Source organism: Physeter macrocephalus, chromosome 3, assembly GCF_002837175.3.
Source record: "Physeter macrocephalus isolate SW-GA chromosome 3, ASM283717v5, whole genome shotgun sequence".
Lineage (NCBI taxonomy): Eukaryota > Metazoa > Chordata > Mammalia > Artiodactyla > Physeteridae > Physeter > Physeter macrocephalus.
The window spans coordinates 17,485,947-17,504,727 of NC_041216.1; the positions used below are offsets into that span (position 1 = coordinate 17,485,947).

The 18,781-nt window shown below is 37.8% G+C and overlaps 1 protein-coding gene across 2 annotated transcripts in view; it reads right to left on the reverse strand.

The window, feature by feature from the left end:
* Positions 1 to 18,781, reverse strand: part of CDC42 (cell division cycle 42) — a 45,044-nt gene that overhangs the window by 11,348 nt on the left and 14,915 nt on the right. For both annotated transcript variants that reach the window (XM_024125355.3, XM_028487758.2), the window contains exons 2-3: positions 8,833 to 8,987; positions 6,334 to 6,406 (exon numbers count right to left, since the gene is read on the reverse strand). In XM_024125355.3, coding sequence (XP_023981123.1) covers positions 6,334 to 6,406; positions 8,833 to 8,937 — 178 coding nt within the window. In that variant the 5' untranslated portion in view covers positions 8,938 to 8,987. The remainder of the gene's footprint in view (positions 1 to 6,333; positions 6,407 to 8,832; positions 8,988 to 18,781) is intronic.

Sequence of the window (18,781 nt, forward strand, 5' to 3'; positions counted from 1 at the left end):
GCAAAAAAAAAAAAAAAAAAAAAAAACTATCACTGAATCTTCACAACACCTCTAAAAGGAAAATATTTTAAACATTTTACGTATCAAGGTAATTAAGCCCCACACAGTTAAGCAACTTGTCAACTATCTAGCTAACTGCTCTATCTAGCAGCAAAGTCCAACCTTTCTCTTGTTTATTACCATGGTAATGCCCGGAATGACTGACTGTGATTACAATGATTAAAATTTTAAAATGAAGCTAGCTTTTGAAAATTGAACCTAAGAAAACAATTAAGACTATATATAAATAAAATAAATGAGAATGGGGAAAAACAAATTTAATGTAAACATAAATGAACCCAACTGCATTCCAAATAACACAGCCACACTTTGGGGGTGGGTGGGAGGGATAACAAATCCAAGTAACTTTTGGACAAGGAACTTTGTATGCTATTAGACCAAAGAAAAAAATTACTGCAAACAAATCTTGAACTCTTCTTACATATTTGTTTTTCACAGTGGTATGGTATAGCAATTCTGAAACTATTTTGTGTGTATTGCAGGACTGAAAACGGGTACATCTTTTGGGGAACCTAGCTTCTAACTACAGAAGAAATGGAGATGAAAATATGGAATTGGTGAAGGCAAAGAAGACTGCCTGAGTTGGACTAAATTGGAGGTATCAACAAAAACTCATTAACCAGAATAAACGTGTTAATATTTTCTTCCTTAGTTGAATGAATGATATTCAGGACAAATCACTGTGGTGCAGAACAACTCGCTAGCATGTTACAGCTGCTTTGCTGTCTTATCTCTGTCCAGACCTCTGTAGCAATGAGCACATCTAGCACCTAGATTCCCATTTTGCAACAACTGTAGGAAAAATTGATTCAGGCAAGAATTGTCAATGGTTATTAAATCTAGAGGGGGTGCTATTTAATGACAACAGGATATTTACACCATTTTAATGTATCTCCTCACAAATTAATTATTAATTATAAAAGGAAAAATTCTAAACATATAGTAGGAAAACTGGACAACACCTTAATCAAGTGATCAAAATTACTTTTACCAAAAGGTGATACCCTGAGATGGACGTAACATTACTGATCTGGTATTCTAACCAAATATGCAATATCCTGAATCTACTCATGAGGAAATGGACAACCTCAAACTGAGAAACATTCTGTAAAATAAGTGGCCTGTTTCCTTAAAAAAATGCCAATACCATAAAAGGCTGAGGTTCCATACTAAAGGATACTAACCAAAGAGAGTGACAGCTACATGCAATGTGTGATCCTAGGTTAGAACCTATACAAGAAAAATTGCTCTAAGGGACAATATTAGGACAACTGACAAAATTAGAGAGTTGACCACAGGTTAAAGTTTAAAATGTTATATATAATGTCAAATTTCCTAAATTTGATAAGTGCACTATAAGAGAACATCCTTGCTCTTAAGAAATATACAGTGAAGCAATAAGAAACAAAAGGGCACGATGTATGCAACCTAACTCTCAAATGGCGTAGAAATAAAAGCAATATGCATATAGAGCTGGAGAATGTCACAAAAGGTTAAGAATTGGTGAACCTGGTAAGGAGTTCTTTGTATTAGCAACTTTCCTGTAAGCCTGAAGTTAAATCAAGACAAAAAGTGACAAAAAAGAATGTGTGTCCAAATACCAAAATGTTTCTGTAGTAAAGATCATAATATAAAACTGTAAACAGACCCCTATATTAACAAAAGAAGTTAAACAAATTGTGGTGTGAACTGCCATACAACGGACTACTGTGTAACCATGAAGACTATGACACACAAGTACAACACTGAGAGGTATCACCATGCTTTTCTTTTAAGAGATAAAGTCAGGTACAGAAAGAAGAATATCCTTTTTTTTCCTATGTATAAATACAATGAATGTATAGGAAGAGCTCTGTTTAGGACATACACTAAGATGTGATTGTCTCTGGATATAGATGCTTTTTCATTTTCTCCTTTTGCTTATCTATATTTTGATTTTCCTGTAATAAGCAAAACCTGTAATCTCTGTAATAAAGAATAACATTTTAAATTTTGACACAGAAAGGAATTGGTGGTAGAATTGGAATTATTCAATATGAAAAAGAGCCTATGATAAACGTATTGTGAAAAAAGCTAAGTATAGAACTATATACACAACAGTAAAACATGTGCAAAAAAATAAATAAATAACTGTGGAAACTCATTAAACAAGAATTTGGGGGACTTCCCTGGTGATCCAGAGGCTAAGACTCTGCACTCCCAATGCAGGGGGGCCGGGTTTGATCACTGGTCAGGGAACTAGATCCCACGTGCTGCAACTAAGAGTTCGCATGCCTCAACTAAAAAGATCCCACGAGTCACAACTAAGACCTAGCACAGCCAAATAAATTTTAAAATATTGGGCTTCCCTGGTGGCACAGTGGTTGAGAATCTGCCTGCTAATGCAGGAGACACGGGTTCGAGCCCTGGTCTGGGAAGATCCCACATGCTGCGGAACTAGACCCGTGAGCCACAACTACTGAGCCTGCGCGTCTGGAGCCTGTGCTCCGCAACAAGAGAGGCCGCGACAGTGAGAGGCCCACGCACTGCGATGAAGAGTGGCCCCTGCTTGCCACAACTAGAGAAAGCCCTTGCACAGAAACGAAGACCCAACACAGCAAAAATAAATTAATTAATTAATAAACTCCTACCCCCAATATCTTCTTTAAAAAAAAAAGGCATATGCATTTAAAAATATATATATTTTTTTTAAAAAATTATTTGGTGTTGTGACCACAGCGGCAGAAATAAAGCTATGAAACAGAGGGAGAGTCCTATCTCTGGTCTTAAGCGATACTATTTTAATATAAGAGTTTCAGCCAAAGACAGGAATAGTATAAAAAGAATTCAAAATGACTATATTCAATATCTTGTAATAACCTATAATGGAAAAGAATCTGAAAAAAATATATATATATATATATAAAACTGAATCACTTTGCAGTACACCTAATATTAAAAAGAATTCAAAATGACTATATTCAATATCTTGTAATAACCTATAATGGAAAAGAATCTGAAAAAAAAAATATATATATATATATAAAACTGAATCACTTTGCAGTACACCTGATATTAACACATTGTAAATTAATTATACTTCAATTTTAAAAAGGTTTTAAAAAAGAATTAAAGAATTCAAAATAAAATAACACAATCAACAGGTTAAAAGTAACCAAACACTTAAAGGAAGTCAGAGGCTATCTCAGTGGGATGAAAGTTTTAACAGAAAGAAAATTGAGTTAATGGCATGACTTGAACCAGGACTCTGAGATTAAGGCCTTTGGAGAAGGACACAGAGTCTCCTTGTAGGTATGTCAAAGATAGGAGACTCAATCTGGATGCCTACAGTCCCAGGTCTCCAGTGCCTGTCAAAAAAGATCTCTGGCTTATAGCGACCTTAACCAGTTGAGGTGAAAACTCCCCAATCTGCCTGGTATAGTAAAATAATTTCCTTAGTGAATGTGCTTTAACCCCTAGAAAGATTCAGAATCTAAGATGATGAAATAAATCAACATTATTATTGTTAATTTTCAGTTACATTTAGGAATAACCTATTCTTATTTAATACTCAGCGTCTGTAATATTTAAAACAATCACCATGGGACTTTGCTGGTGGCACAATGGTTAAGAATCCGCCTGCCAATGCAAGGGACGTGGGTTTGAGCCCTGGTCCAGGAAGATTCCACATGTCGCGGAGCAACTAAGGCCGTGCGCCACAACTACTGAGCCTGCGCTCTAGAGCCCAAGAGCCACAACTACTGAGCCCACGTGCCACAACTACTGAAGCCTGCGTGCCTAGAGCCCATGCTCCACAATAAGAGAAGCCACTGCAATGAGAAGCCCGTGCACCTCAACTAAGAGTAGCCCCCACTCGCCGCAACTAGAGAGAGTCTGCACGCAGCAACGAAGACCCAACGCAGCCAAAAATAAATAAATAATTATTTTTTTTAACTATCACCATGTAAAAGAACATGATAGATTAGTTTTCTGATTCCAATTTAAACTGTGTAATTGAGTAACTGATCTTGAGGTATTTTTGTTGAAAATGTTAAGAATTTTATGAAAGTTGTAAATAATACTGTTTAAGATAAATTAAAACAAATACAGAAAATCATAAATTATCAGGTTTATTAAAGTTACATATGTAAAAACTTGGAAATGTTTCATCAGGTCAAGCAAACTGAATTGCTTAAAACAGAAAAGTAAATACATTAAGTTTATAAATGCAATCTAAAGTGCTAGAAGAAATTTAACAGCTGTAAATGAGGCTGACTGGGATTAAAGTCTGACCAATCCAAGTTAAATAAACCAATATTAATCAAAGGACCCTAGGCCACCTTGAGAACAATCTGTCAAAACTGACTGTTTTAATAAAAGATTTAATGTGTGCAACTAAATTTAAAGGCTTACCCACTCCCAAACTAAGACTATACAAAGACCTGTATACAAATGTTCAGAGCACCATTATCCATCATAGCTTAAAATTAGAACCCAAACAACCAGCAACTCGTAAATGGATAAAACAAACTGTGCTATATTCATAGACTGGAATACTACTCAACAATAAAAAGAAACAAACTACTGATACACATAACATAGATGAATCTCAAACAAATTATGCTAAGTGAAAGAAGTAAAACACAAAAGGCTACAGACTGTATGGTTCCACTGATAAGAAATTCTAGAAAAGCAAAATCATAGTGACAGAAAGCAGATCTGTGGTTGCCTAGGGCCAGGTCAAGGGAAGGGACTGACTATAACGGGCAAAAGGAAACTCTTTAGGATGATGTATCTTGATTATGGTGGAGGTTACACAACTATATGGTCAGCAAAAATAATCAAACTGAACACTTAAAATGAGTGAATTCTATTGTATTATACTTCAATAAAGCTAAAAACTTAAACACTGATTAAAACATAAAGGTTTATAAAAATAAGCTTTGAAATTTGAAACTAAAATTGAAAATTAATTTTCAACCCCAAGTAGCCATAAATTGTCTTCTCTCTGTATATAGATTGCCTCCAAGGGCACACAGAAACACAAAAAAATCCCTCACCTACCACAAAATGTAGGTCATTATCTCATTTTGTCCATCTTCCAAGTTTCCTCTAATATACCATTACTCATAATTTTTAATTCATAAAAACTTTAAAGGCCTAAAACACCATTACAAAGCCACTGATCTCTGGGGCTTCCCTGGTGGTGCAGTGGTTAAGAATCCGCCTGCCAATGCAGGGGACACAGGTTCGAGCCCTGGTCCAGGAAGATCCCACATGCCGCGGAGCAACTAAGCCTGTGCGCCACAACTACTGAGCCCGCATGCCTAGAGCCCAAGCTCCGCAACAAGAGAAGCCACCACAATGAGAAGCCTGTGCACTACAACGAAGAGTAGCCTTTGCTCGCCGCCACTAGAGAAAGCCCACGTGCAGCAACGAAGATCCAACACAGCCCAAGATAAAAATAAATAAAAAATAAATAACTTTATTTAAAAAAAAAAAAAAAAAGAAAAAGAAAGCCACTGGTCTCTAAACTTAACTGTTTACTATTTTTGTCTCTCCATTTCACCCTCCCAATTGAATCTAGACAGTTCCTTAAAGTGAGTAGTATGATACACTCCATAAGAACAATATGTCAGCTGACAGACAGTGAGAGGGTAACTCATAAAAAGCGAAAAAGTTAGGATTCCTACATACCAAAATGATACCTTTCTGAATTTTTCCTTTGCCTAACTGAGCTGATGAAACAGAAACAACAGAGAAAAGTCAGAAATGAAGATGTGCAGCTACTGTTAAAACAAGGAAAAAACACTGAGAAATTGGGAATACTTCAGGAAGAAAGAAATCTGTTCCTTAAATCTGAAAAGTTGACCACAAATGTCAATACTGTGAGCTAGATATTGGTTGGCCCTCAAAATATTTTCAAATGTAGTATAAAATAACAAGCTATAATATGATAATATAAGAAGCTATCTGTACATATAATATGCAGACACATATATTAAATAAGTCTTCAAATATCAGAGTGATAGTACAGCCTGTCTAAGGTACTCTGCTCTCATCCTATTTTATCTCCTTCCACACCATCCATCCAGGGTACCCCAAACGCCTATTTGCTATTCCAGGTCTGGGATTGCTTCTCGGTCAAGCATCAACCATCATAATATTCAATCCTGCTATTAACAAAAGGCAAATGGTTTGCTAATATTCTAGTTTCCCAAATGTCCAAAAAAAGACAACCACCAAGTGTTACAGTTACAGACCAAAACATTGTAAAAGACATCAAGTTTTCACCTGCAGTATCAAAAAGTCCAAGAGTATAAGGCTCTCCACCAATCATAACTGTGACTGCATAGTTGTCAAAAACCTAAAACATAAAAATATGACATTGTTAGTGTGCAAGGGGATGGTCAAAACAGGACAGGACAACTCTTAAGGTAAGACAATGTTTCCTTCCCAAGACTCAACCATCTCTTAGTCCATCTTTCTTATATGACCAACCTTGCCAACTAAGCCCTTGCATGACCTAATACTTCTTGAAAAAAGTGGCAGGAGATGTATTCTGGGATGTCTGCTCTACCCCAGCAGCTTGGATAAAAACCCACAGAAGGCTTAGAGGTGTCACAGGAGCAGAGTCCCCTGGCTATACAAAATGATCCTATTCAAGTTGAAACTTTTGAGACAGTAGTTTAAAGTTTACCTCAATTTTCAACCTGATTTCTAAGAAATTATTTCTTCATAGACCATTTCCTTTTAATCTCATATTAAAATCTCCTAGATCCATGATAATCTTTTTCCTTTCAGGGCTGAAGACAGGAGCAGCCTTGTTGCAAACATTCCCATTAGAGAGAAATGTAGGTTCCCTCAAGGAAAGTGTCTAAGAAACGGCTGGCAGATTATTTGTTGGGACTTCATGAATAAAACTCATGTTATTGGGTACAAATCACATGACCTAAGATATCTTCTTTGAATTGGGTATACGTAAGGATAGTATGATAGGTAGCGGTGTGTGTGTGTTTATGTACTCTTACGGATAGTGAATAGGGTATACTACTTGTAAGTAGACTGTAAAACCCATTAACAAACTTAGTATATACTAATATTGGTTGTACTAAGTTATTTGTGAAAATGGGAGCTAACAGTGCTAAATGAAAAAAGACCCAACACTAATTCATGGACTCCTCTGAATTAATTTACAATTGAAAAGCAACCAGGAGAAGGATGTTACATTTTAAGATCAGCTCTGTTTAACACTAATTTTCTGGTTCATGTTTTAGTGGGTTGTTGGGAGCTTGTTTAAATGTAAGCAAGAGTGGATTGGAAGCAAGGGCTTTGGGGGAGGTGGTAGTTAAAGGAAAGTCAGTTCTTGAAAACAAGAACAAGGAAGTGTAAAGAATGTGGTTAAGTTCTCAAACCATTCAGGTTATTTTCTTAAGTCATACCTAACCCTTTTCCAGAGATCCACATACAAACACATACATAAAACACCCATAAGCCCTCCTTAAATAGAACACCTAGACTCAGAAACCATGTTTATAAGAAAACAACTTTAAATGGAGACTGAAAAACAAACAATCTGACAGTTGCCCTCACTCAAGATCCACAAAAATCAATGTATCTCTCAAAGTCCCCTAAAAGTCCCTTTCAACCTCAGAACTTCTTTCACTTACAAATGTCCCCAAATGGGCCAACTCGAAAATACGATTTCATATTTAAAAATATGATTTCTCCCCCTCAAAGAAACCTAATTTTTCTTCCAATAGCCTGGGCCTACCTCAATCACTTTATATGCCCTGGGACATTATAGACTTTCAATTACAATTAAACATAATTACCAAGCCTTTAACCTGTCACCCTCTTAAAAATGCTCTCATCTCTGAAGATTAACCTAAAGTAATGATACATTTTCTTCCTTTTTACTTCCAAACAATACTAGTCCCATATTAATCATACATAGGTGCTTCATAACCCACCCCAAAAGAGCTCACTTCACAGAGGTGGTTATTGCCAGGCCAGGCCAACCCTAGCTCCTCTCTCACCACAGAATAGACATCTATGTTTACTGTAATTAAACCACTGGATTGGTCAACCAACCTGGGACAAACACTGGATCCCCAAACACATTCACAATGAGTGTTACTCTAAATAACTGTCTCTCTCTCTCTCTCTCTCTCTCTCTCTCTCACTTCAGTATCTTTGTTATTCCCATTTTCCCTCTACTCTTCCAAGGAGCTGATAAAAAGCATTTGTGGGAGAGAATCCCCAAAGGCTTCTTCTGTTGACGTACTCATAAGAAAAACAGGTCTTCTGCGCCTCTAAAAACCAGTCTGGAGCTTCATTACTGCTAGGACAACAGCTCCATAAGCTTTCCTTCTATTCCCTAAGGAGAATAAGTGGAGACACATACTACTTTCCCTGAAGTTACAAGACCCCCCAAATCATCCCAGAAGACCTCCAAGCACTGATTAATCATTGGATAAGATATCCAAAAAAATCACCTCATTCCAAAATGTAGGGCATACTTCTCCAAACTGAGACTACCACTCTTTAGAATCTTGTCTATTGGAGTTTTGCCTCCCAGCACTTCTTGCAAACCCTTGTATCACCCCTTCTGACATTCCACTGATTTTTCAGCTGTTTAATTTTAAAGTGTATATAATTTACCCAAGAGAAGTCAAGATCTTTAACAACAAGAAACAAAGGCAGACAACAGAAAAATTTCAGTACACAAAGTTTTCAAAAGGATATCAAATTATAATATATTTCACTAATAGATGGAAGCTTTATACTTACAGTCGGTACATACTCAGATGGAAATTTGTTTGTTGTGTAGGATATCAGGAGACATGTTTTACCAACGGCACCATCGCCCACAACAACGCACTTAATTGTCTGCATTGCTGAAACAGTTTTGTATCCACTTTAAATATTTCAAATTTGATGATGACCTACAAAAGGATTAAAGATATTTCTGTTAATTATTTGTACTTATACATGTGTTTTTTTCCTTCAATTAGCAACAGGCTCTCTCATTCAGAGCAATAACAGAACCAGCAACCCAACTACTAGGGCTAAAGGAACCTAAAAAGAGAAATAGTGACTTGCAAATAAGAGTCAATTTTCTAAGTTTCTGATCCTTGGTTGTTTTCTTTTTTTTTTTTAATCAATTTACTTATTTATTTATTTTTGGTTGTGTTGGGTCTTCGTTTCTGTGCGAGGGCTTTCTCCAGTTGGGGCAAGCGGGGGCCACTCTTCATCGCGGTGCGCGGGCCTCTCACTGTCGCGGCTTCCCTTGTTACGGAGCACAGGCTCCAGACATGCAGGCTCAGTAGTTGTGGCTCACGGGTCTAGTTGCTCCGCGGCATGGGGGATCTTCCCAGACCAGGGCTCGAACCTGTGTCCCCTGCATTGGCAGGCAGATTCTCAACCACTGTGCCACCAGGGAAGCCCGGTTGTTTTCGACTTAAGTGTTTTTTAAAAAATCAGAAGTAGCATAAAGAGCAGCATGTCTTTTTATAATGAAAGAGAAGAGGCTATTTCAAAATGAATCCCATGTAGTGTGTCAAGTGTTGTTTTGTGCAATTTTTCCTTCAGTTGTACATGCCCACACATGTGTGTGTACAGGTATATGTGTACTAGACTGCAATACAAAGACCACTGCTTCAAAGAATGGTCCATTTACCCAAACTTAGAGCTATAGTTACTCATGCTATAACCAATAAGCAGCAGAGCACCACCACCTCCCGTCTGTAACAGATGAGCAACATGAGGGACAGGACAAAGATCAGGGTGATCCCTGGTCTCAGCAGCTCTTTTAGCACCAAGTTGCCTAGTTACTAATTCAATATTCATGGCATGAAGAGGTCAAAACCTAGATTTTTATAATGAAAAAGTCAGAACACTCTAAAGCATTCTAACTTACAAAGATACAATTACTTTAGCTTCTCTTACTGTAGTCCTCCATTCTAAGAAGCTACTGATTACAAATGCACCAAGGATTTATTACATTTTATCAATTCTGAATGCTTGTTTTTACACTTAAACATTTCTAAAATCAGAACATATCTTTACCGAAGGTTCCTTACCCTTGTTACCAGCCATTTTCCCCCCACATTTTGACATCTACGAAATTGGGATATAGGACATCTTAGAGTCAATGAAAAATTATAACAGTTTTTCTGGAAGAATAAAGAAGAAACACCACACCCTCTATACCTATATTTTAAGATAAAATCCTTTTTCAATTATAATTCTGAAGGGATTACAATTTCTTGTTAGCTAAAGCTGCTACCTTATTAAACATAAAAATGTCACAGAACCATCTAACTGTGGATTGGATGCCAGGCCTATATGCTCGTACAGTAACCTTCACAACTCTTAATCATGACTTATAAAAGTCTGTTAACATCTCTGTATCGGGGCTTCCCTGGTGGAACAGTGGTTAAGAATCCGCCTGACAATGCAGAGGACACGGGTTCGAGCCCTGGTCCGGGAAGATCCCACATGCAGCGGAGCAACTAAGGCCGTGCGCCACAACTACTGAGCCTGCGCTCTAGAGCCCACGAGCCACAACTACTGAACCCGTGTGCCACAACTACTGAAGCTCCACGCACCTAGAGCCCGTGCTCCACAACAAGAGAAGCCACCACAATGAGAAGCCTGTGCACCGCAACGAAGAGTAGCCCCCGCTCGCCACAACTAGAGAAAGCCCACACGCAGCAACAAAGACCCAATGCAGCCAAAAATTAATTAATTAATTAATTTCAAAAAAAAAAGAAAAGAAAAAAAAATCTCTGTATATACAAGTGAGTAACCTACAGGAAATATACATTCTCCTGTTCCTCATCAAAACCATCTTGACTACATTTTCCCTGTAATGCACTAGAGGAGCACTCATACTAGGTTAAGGATCTTGATTCCTAAACTAAATCAAATTACCTATCAAAATAATCGCACTAAACCAAGTACTAAATTAATTCTAGAGAATTATTCTAGAAGAATGTTTTTTATTTAATAATAAAAGAAGAGAAAACAGGAATAGCTGTCTTCTCATGGTTCCTCAGTCCACCTCTGAAAAACAGGATAACATTCTGCTAAAAAAACAAGGTCTTCTGTAAAATTTCTTTCCAATTCAGAGTGAAGAAAAGAAAGGTAAGCAGAGACAGTTCTGATCATCCTACAGAATATTTTCCAGGTGCCTAAAAATCAGTTTCAAGTTCAGTTCCTGTATCTTCTATTTCTCATGACCATTATTATGGGGCAATTTTTTTTACATAGAGTTTAATCATAAACACTGGACAGAAAGTAAGGTTTGATCACTGTGGCAGACACTGCTAGCGATCTGCCAATTCTTCCTCTCTTCTTCAGTAATAGAATTTTACTGAAGCGTATGGCTCTTAGTAAAGACATTTCCTAAATTCTTTTGCAGCTAGATGTGACCAAGTTCTGGCAAATGGGAATGGAAGCGATGGATGCAACTTTCAAGACTAGCCTTAAAAACAAGGGAAATAGTTTCTCCTATCCCGGCCTTTAGGCTGGAATACAGACGTGATAATGGAAGGTGAAGCAGTCACACTGAACCAGAAGACAGAAATTACATGCTAAGGATGAGTAACACAATAGGAAGGGCCAGCCCTGTATTGCCTTCCAAGACTTTTACATGAGGAAGAAACTTCTCTTTCATTAAGCCCTTATTATTTTGGACTTCTCTGTTACAGCAGCAGAACTGAATCCTAATTACTATATTTCATGGATGCTAAGAAGACAACAATTTTTAAAATACATCCTAAATTTAGAGGTCTTAAATGTAAGAGAAAATGTCTTAGAATCAATAAAATTATAATAATATTTGGATTTATCAGGTAACTTTACAGTAAACTTGACCACTTTTGAGACTTTGTCTTAAAAACACCTAAGATAAATGCTATTGTTAAATTTTAACTGTGGTTAAAATCAATTGTCATCCCTAAATATGAAGATCCTTATCTTCAGTCTACCTATGGTATTCACTTTTAAGACTTGTAACCCATACTACCTAGCAAATACAAAATCATCAGGCCATTTCTAAACTTGAAACTTCTAGTGAAGAAAGAGCTACCATTTCCTGAAAGTTTCATTAAAATTCTCTAGGAAATAAGGAAGAAGAAATTGAAAACAAAAAGTTTCCATGATTAAAGACATGAATATGACTGCCACATGGTTAAGTCACAAACTATCACAAGCTGTATTGAATGTTACAATACTGTTCTGTTTTATGCTTTGGTTTTTTGGCCGTGAGGCATGTGGGATCTTAGCTCCCCGACCAGGAATCGAACCTGCACCCCTTGCATTGGAAGGCGAAGTCTTAACCACTGGACTGCCAAGGAAGTCCCAAAATATCTCTGCATTCTTAAGAGCAAAATCACTACGACTAAATGCCGAACTTTCTGAGGAAGATCTTTAAGCTTTTCCAATGAAAGATAATGGGTGACCAGAACTCTTGTGAGAGAAATGTGGTCCGCAAACAGTTTGTCAAGATCACTAACATTACTACTTTGAGAACTTTTAGAAGTCTGGATCTTTTCTGAGCAGGAGAAACAGCCCCCAAGCCAATCAGGCCCTTCTCTGCATGTCCTGCTTAGGAAAGCTGGGAAGAATTTCCAAACTACAGAAACTAAATACATAACAATAATAATTTTCCTAACTCTGAAGTCAGGAAAACCCTGGGTTTTAACCTCTGCTCGGCACTTACTAGTGACCTAGGCAAGTTTCTTAATCTCTTTTTGCCTCAATTTTCTCATTTGTAAAACAGAACTAATTATAATTTACACCAATACCTTGCAAAGTTATAAAGATTAAGTAATATAAAAGGACCTGGCTCTTAGCACATACTCAATATACATGAATTCCTCTACCAACTGTGCCAGTTAAGTCAATCCCACCATACCTATTTTCGTCCAGAGGATCAAAACTTGCACTGCACTTTCTTCTCTCTTTGGTGGACTATTACCTAATCAAAACTCCTCACACTTTGCACAAAGCAAGTGCACCAAAAACATAGGCTGAAATGAACTGAATATATTTGCTGTTATTTAGCTAATGACACAAAAAACAAGAAATCCACCCAAATATTTCTTCACTTGACGACTCCCGTATTATTTTTTCCTGTATTTCCTGCATTTCCCTGTATTTACAGAGCAGTCCCTAAAAACAAGCTACTTAACAGGTGTTAATATAATTTAGGTATTGGAATAGACCCTATCACTATCTTTAAACACCAAATCAAATGCTTTTTTAGTTTATTAATTATCACTGTCTACATGCAAACTAATGAAAATCTGACAGTTGTTAACCTAAAACAATAAAACAGCAAGTTATTTTACCTTCTCCCTATCGGAGATACAAAGGTACTTCTCAGGTCTACAACTAAAGTCTAGTGGTAGTGAGAGCTCCCCCTTCTGGTCACCTGACTCCATCTTAAATGAGGTTTCTGTTTATTAATGTTCACATTGTTATTGATAATATCTTTTATAATCTCTTTTTCCTGTTAGGCTTGAATTCAGCCTCTAGATCAGCAATTCCAAAACTATCACTCTGGACAACCAGAGTCAGAATTACCTGAAATGAGTTTGTTAACAATTCAGATTCCTGGGCCCTCACCCCAAATCTAATAGATCAGAGCGCAACACTTCCTATGAAAGAGTTTGAGAACCACTGGCCTATATGATAACAAGACAAAAAATACCAGTAACAAAAGAATCTAAACTAAGATAAACACTACTGGCATTTAGATCACCTAGAAGTGAGTTTCTTAAAAGTAGAATCCAAATTATCACTGTGAATTATCTGTATCAACCAGGCACTTTACATATTTAGTAATGAAAAACTCATGCTGTATACTGAGAGATCACGAACCAAAATACTTCAGAGGTGCTTTAAAACTGGTTCAACCCAAGTATTCTCAAATAATAGTGCCAGCTACTTATATAGCACTTACTATATGCCACATACTGTCCTAAACATATTACACATATTCATACATTTCGTCCTCTCAACTCTGAGATATGTACTATACTGTTCCCATTTCACAGGTAAGAAAAGTAGGGCTCAGCGAAGTTAAGCAACTAGACCAAGATTACTAAGCCCGTAAATGGCAGAACTGGAATTTAAACCCAGTCTGTCAAGGCTCTGCTCCAAAATTCTATACTATACTACTTTCTCCTAAGAAGTGTCAATTAATCAAAACAAATACGATCACTACAAATGGAGTGGCAAGTATATACCTATGACAGTTGCCAGACTGGGAAGAGGAAGGCAGAGGAAGAAGCAAGAAACAGGGATTAAGTTCATTTCCTATTTCTTCACCCTGCAGACAACCACTCAATCTTATTGGGGAGAAGGGAAGCGAGAAGAGAGAATTTGTAAGATAGAGTTCACTCTTCCCCTTTCTATCTATATACCCACAAATCTTCCATTTCTTATGCTTCCTCACCTGACAGTTCAGCAATCTATCAGAAACTGGTTGTGGATCCCCAGTTAAGAACACTGGTTCAGGAGTCAGACTGGCTCTACCACTCTAGCTATGTGACCTTAGGCAAGCTATATAACTGCTCAGTTTTCCCTTATCTCAAAAATGAAAATAGTAATACTTTTCTCATAGGGTAAGTTGACTGAATAAGATAACATACGTAAGGAATTCAAAACAGTGCCTGGCCTCTGGTAAATGCTTAGTAAATGTTTGCACCTACTCTTAAATGAGTAAAGGCACTTTTATAATACTCATTGTCTTTACTACAAATGCAGTCAAATTTAGAGCTATCACTACAAAGGTGGTCATTTCAGAGTCAAGTTCCAATTTAATTAGGATTATTCTGCAAAGCATTTGACATGTATTATTAATAATTTCATGTACTGAAATGTCACCAGATGACCCACAGATTGGGAAGGAGTAGGGGGTCAGGGAAGAGACTTTGTTCCTGCAATATATACAATGCCAGCTTCAACAACATGGAGGAAACTAAGCCAGACATGTTTGTAAATCCTTATGTTAACTTCCTATTTAAACCACGTCAAATCACTATAACAGCAAAGAGGCTATGTAGTACCAATGTACCATTCTGCTATCCAGAGTGGCTAGAAAAGTTATTCTGCACCAATAACTAAGCACTATTTCTTTTTAATAATGAAGTTCATTTGTACCAGAACTTGGAATTGGTTGGCGTTGAGCAACTTAAGGCATAAAAAATGATTCTGCCAATCATAAGGAAGATAAATTGTGAAATAAGGTGGATCTTCCACATTCCTTCCCAATACCTATCACTCCTCCTGACAGCCACACCAAAACCGTTATCTCCTACGTTCTTAAATGCTTTGGAGGTCCAAATTACCCTTTGAGAATCTCAAAACTAAAGCCCCTTTAGTTTTCTGGGGTTCTTGAGCTCTGGATTTAAAGAGGCTATGGAACTCTCTCTTAGTATCATTATTATTATTGGCTGGATTCCAACTAAACTCCACTAAACAATGCAATCCCTGAGGAAAAGGATTTGTATGTGGGGAAGAGAAAACGCTCCCAGCTACAGATGCCCTATCTTCCCATGACCCACAGTTCATTCTAGGCACAAGGCACAAAGAGCATATGAAAAGATTTGGGGGTTAGGTATTTGCTAATAAGCTTGTTTTGCAAAAAATGTATATTCTAAATCAGACTATTACATCCCTTATAAAAAGATGTCAAATATTAACAGTAAACAGTGTGAATAAAAGCCCCATCGGGGCTTCCCTGGTGGCGCAGTGGTTGAGAGTCCGCCTGCCGATGCAGGGGACACGGGTTCGTGCCCCGGTCCGGGAAGATCCCACATGCCGCAGAGCGGCTGGGCCCGTGAGCCATGGCCGCTGAGCCTGTGCGTCCGGAGCCTGTGCTCCGCAACGGGAGAGGCCACAACAGTGAGAGGCCCGTATACCGGGGGAAAAAAAAAAAAAAAAAGCCCCATCCAATTTTTGGTATTCACTGTGGTGAAAGTGTTTGGTCTTTGTCCAGGATTCCTGTCACAGAGCTCCTAAAACCCTTGGAATTCCCCTAAACGGTAACAGTACCTTTTGTCATTCATAATGAGCCCCTTCCTAATAATGACTTAGAATGGGGCCTCTGGATAGCCTTGGGATGGGACTGCTCACCAGAAAGACCAAGTGATGAGAGGGTTAGAACTTTCAGTCCTACCTGCCAACCTCAGGAAGAGGTGACGGGGAGGGGAGCACTGGAGATTGAGCTCTGTGAAAACTGGTGAACAAGAAGATTTAGAGAGCTTCCAAGTTAGTCAACACATCGTGCTGGAGAGTGCCTGCCTGGGGAGGACACGTACCCCATACACCAAATTTGCCATCAGCCAGGCAGAAGGGTGGATAGCCTGGGTACCCCATCTGCAGCTGGTGCCTGAAGTGGAGGCAGTTTTGTGGGCTGAGCCCTTAAGCTGTGGGGTCTACACTAACTCTGAGAGTTAGTATTACAATGGAATTGACAGAAGTGATGTCGGAAAAAGACACTACATTCACACTAACACAAAATACACTCAAAGTAATGCTCTTTTCATTTGAAACACATTTCCCCCGAAGAAATCCATTTTCATACTTAGGATACAGGAAAGAGATATGGAGAATCAAGAGAGTAACAATCCTGAATAACAAGCCTTCCTTACCTATCCAATGAAACAGCTGGTGTGGTTAAAGGATTAAAGAATAAATAAAATCGGCACCACTTGTCTCTCCTATCAAATCCAGTCACTTTAGAGAATATGGTTTATATAACCTTTTGCTGTCCTATCCAAAAATTCTATTATACCTCCACCATAGTTACCTTTCTCCCGCAAAACAAGCAATACACTGTAAGAAGAATGTTTTTAAACCTTGAAATAAACATTTAGCTTCCAAAAAATTTATGAGAACCAAAATTTAAGAGTTCACCCAATATTACTTTAAAAAACCAAAATAAAGAATAAGATTTTTTTTTCAGAATTGGAATATTCCTTAATGAACTAACTAAATCCCATCATTCTGCAGATATTCTGGTCTAAATGCAAAGGACTTGCCCCTATGCCAGACAGTTAATACTCATGTATCCTAACATTGTTTCCCAACTCTTCAGAATTCAGGCAAATACAGAACAAGCCACATAAAGACAGTTCTTTTTGAACTTCATAATTTGTTTTCAGAGTCCTCAGTAAATAGGAAATAATCTAAGAAACCTTTGGCACTCATTCCGCCTGCCAATGCAGGGGACAAGGGTTTGCTCCCTGGTCCGGGACGATCCCACATGCCGCGGAGCCACAAAGTCCATGCACCACAACTACTGAACCTGTGCTCTAGAGTCCGCGAGCCACAACTACTGAAGCCCGCATGCCACAACTACTGAAGCCCGCACACCTAGAGCCCGTGCTCCCCAGCAAGAAGAGCCACCGCAATGAGAAGCCCGCACACCGCAACAGAGTAGCCCCCACTCACCACAATTAGAGAAAGCCCGCACGCAGCAACGAAGACCCAACGCAGCCAAAAAAATTAATTTTTTAAAAAAGGTGGTTAAATAAAAATAAGAAATTAAGTATTCACTGGTTTTGCTTTAAATAAGGCTAATAAAATTTTCAACTTTTCAGAAACCAAACCTTATTTTGTTCTCTCCTATCCTTAAATAGCTATAAGCTTATTTTCCCCCAAAATTCCACTTACTCACCTCTAGAATTAAGTCATTATAGAAAGTTAAAGGACAAAGTCTCCATGGTACATGTCCAAGAGCCCTGTTGCTGATTTTTTGTTGATTTTTTAACGTGAGACTGACAAATATATGCAAAATCGGTAGATATTTCACCAAAATATAGTCAAAGGAATCAGGGAAGTAAACTTGGGCAGAATGTAAGTGATAACACTACTGCAGCCTTTGCTTTTGGGGAAAGATACGGGGTTTTTCTCCCCTCCCCTAAATGTACTTTCCAGATGTTTCATAAAACAAGTATCTTTGGGCAAAAACATCTCAAATTCTTCATGTATCTCTCTCCCACAAAATGGTTGCAAAATTCCTAATATCTCCAGCTGCCAATTAAATGCATTAACATATGCAAAGTGATGAAAGGCAAACATTAGGCACTCATTAAAGCAATTATTCAATTCTTCCATTTTCTGCCACTTGTGAAAGAAACTGATAAATACTGTGAAACCACAACCTACATGAAAGAGTAGAGAAGCGGGTGTCAAATTAAGGTTCTATGGGTCTTTGAGATGACAAAAATGAAGCAACTGTCAGGGAAAAAAGTGCTGACAGTAGCACTCATAAAATGAAAGATTATGATTCTATGTGGTAAAAGATGTTTTCAGCAGAGCTAGAAGTTTGCTGTGTCAGCTTCATTTCTGAAAATGACTTCATTCCGAAGTGTCTGATCCAATAAGAACGTGAGTCCTTATTTTTACTACCATGCTGAGTTTTCCTTCTTCAAATTGGCAAAAACTAAGGGATACTAGCCAAAGTAATAGTTTTATATTGTCTTTGTGACCAAAAAAATTTTAGTCCAATTAGTAAATATCTACATAAGCTATAACACTTTTGAATGTAATATTTCAAAACAATTTGGAAAAACTGAAGAGTATGCAATAATGTATAAGAGTACTAAGTATCTGATTAGAAGAGAATGGATATTACAATAAGATTTTCCCTCGGGCTTCCCTGGTGGCGCAGTGGTTGAGAGTCCGCCTGCCGATGCAGGGGACACGGGTTCGTGCCTCG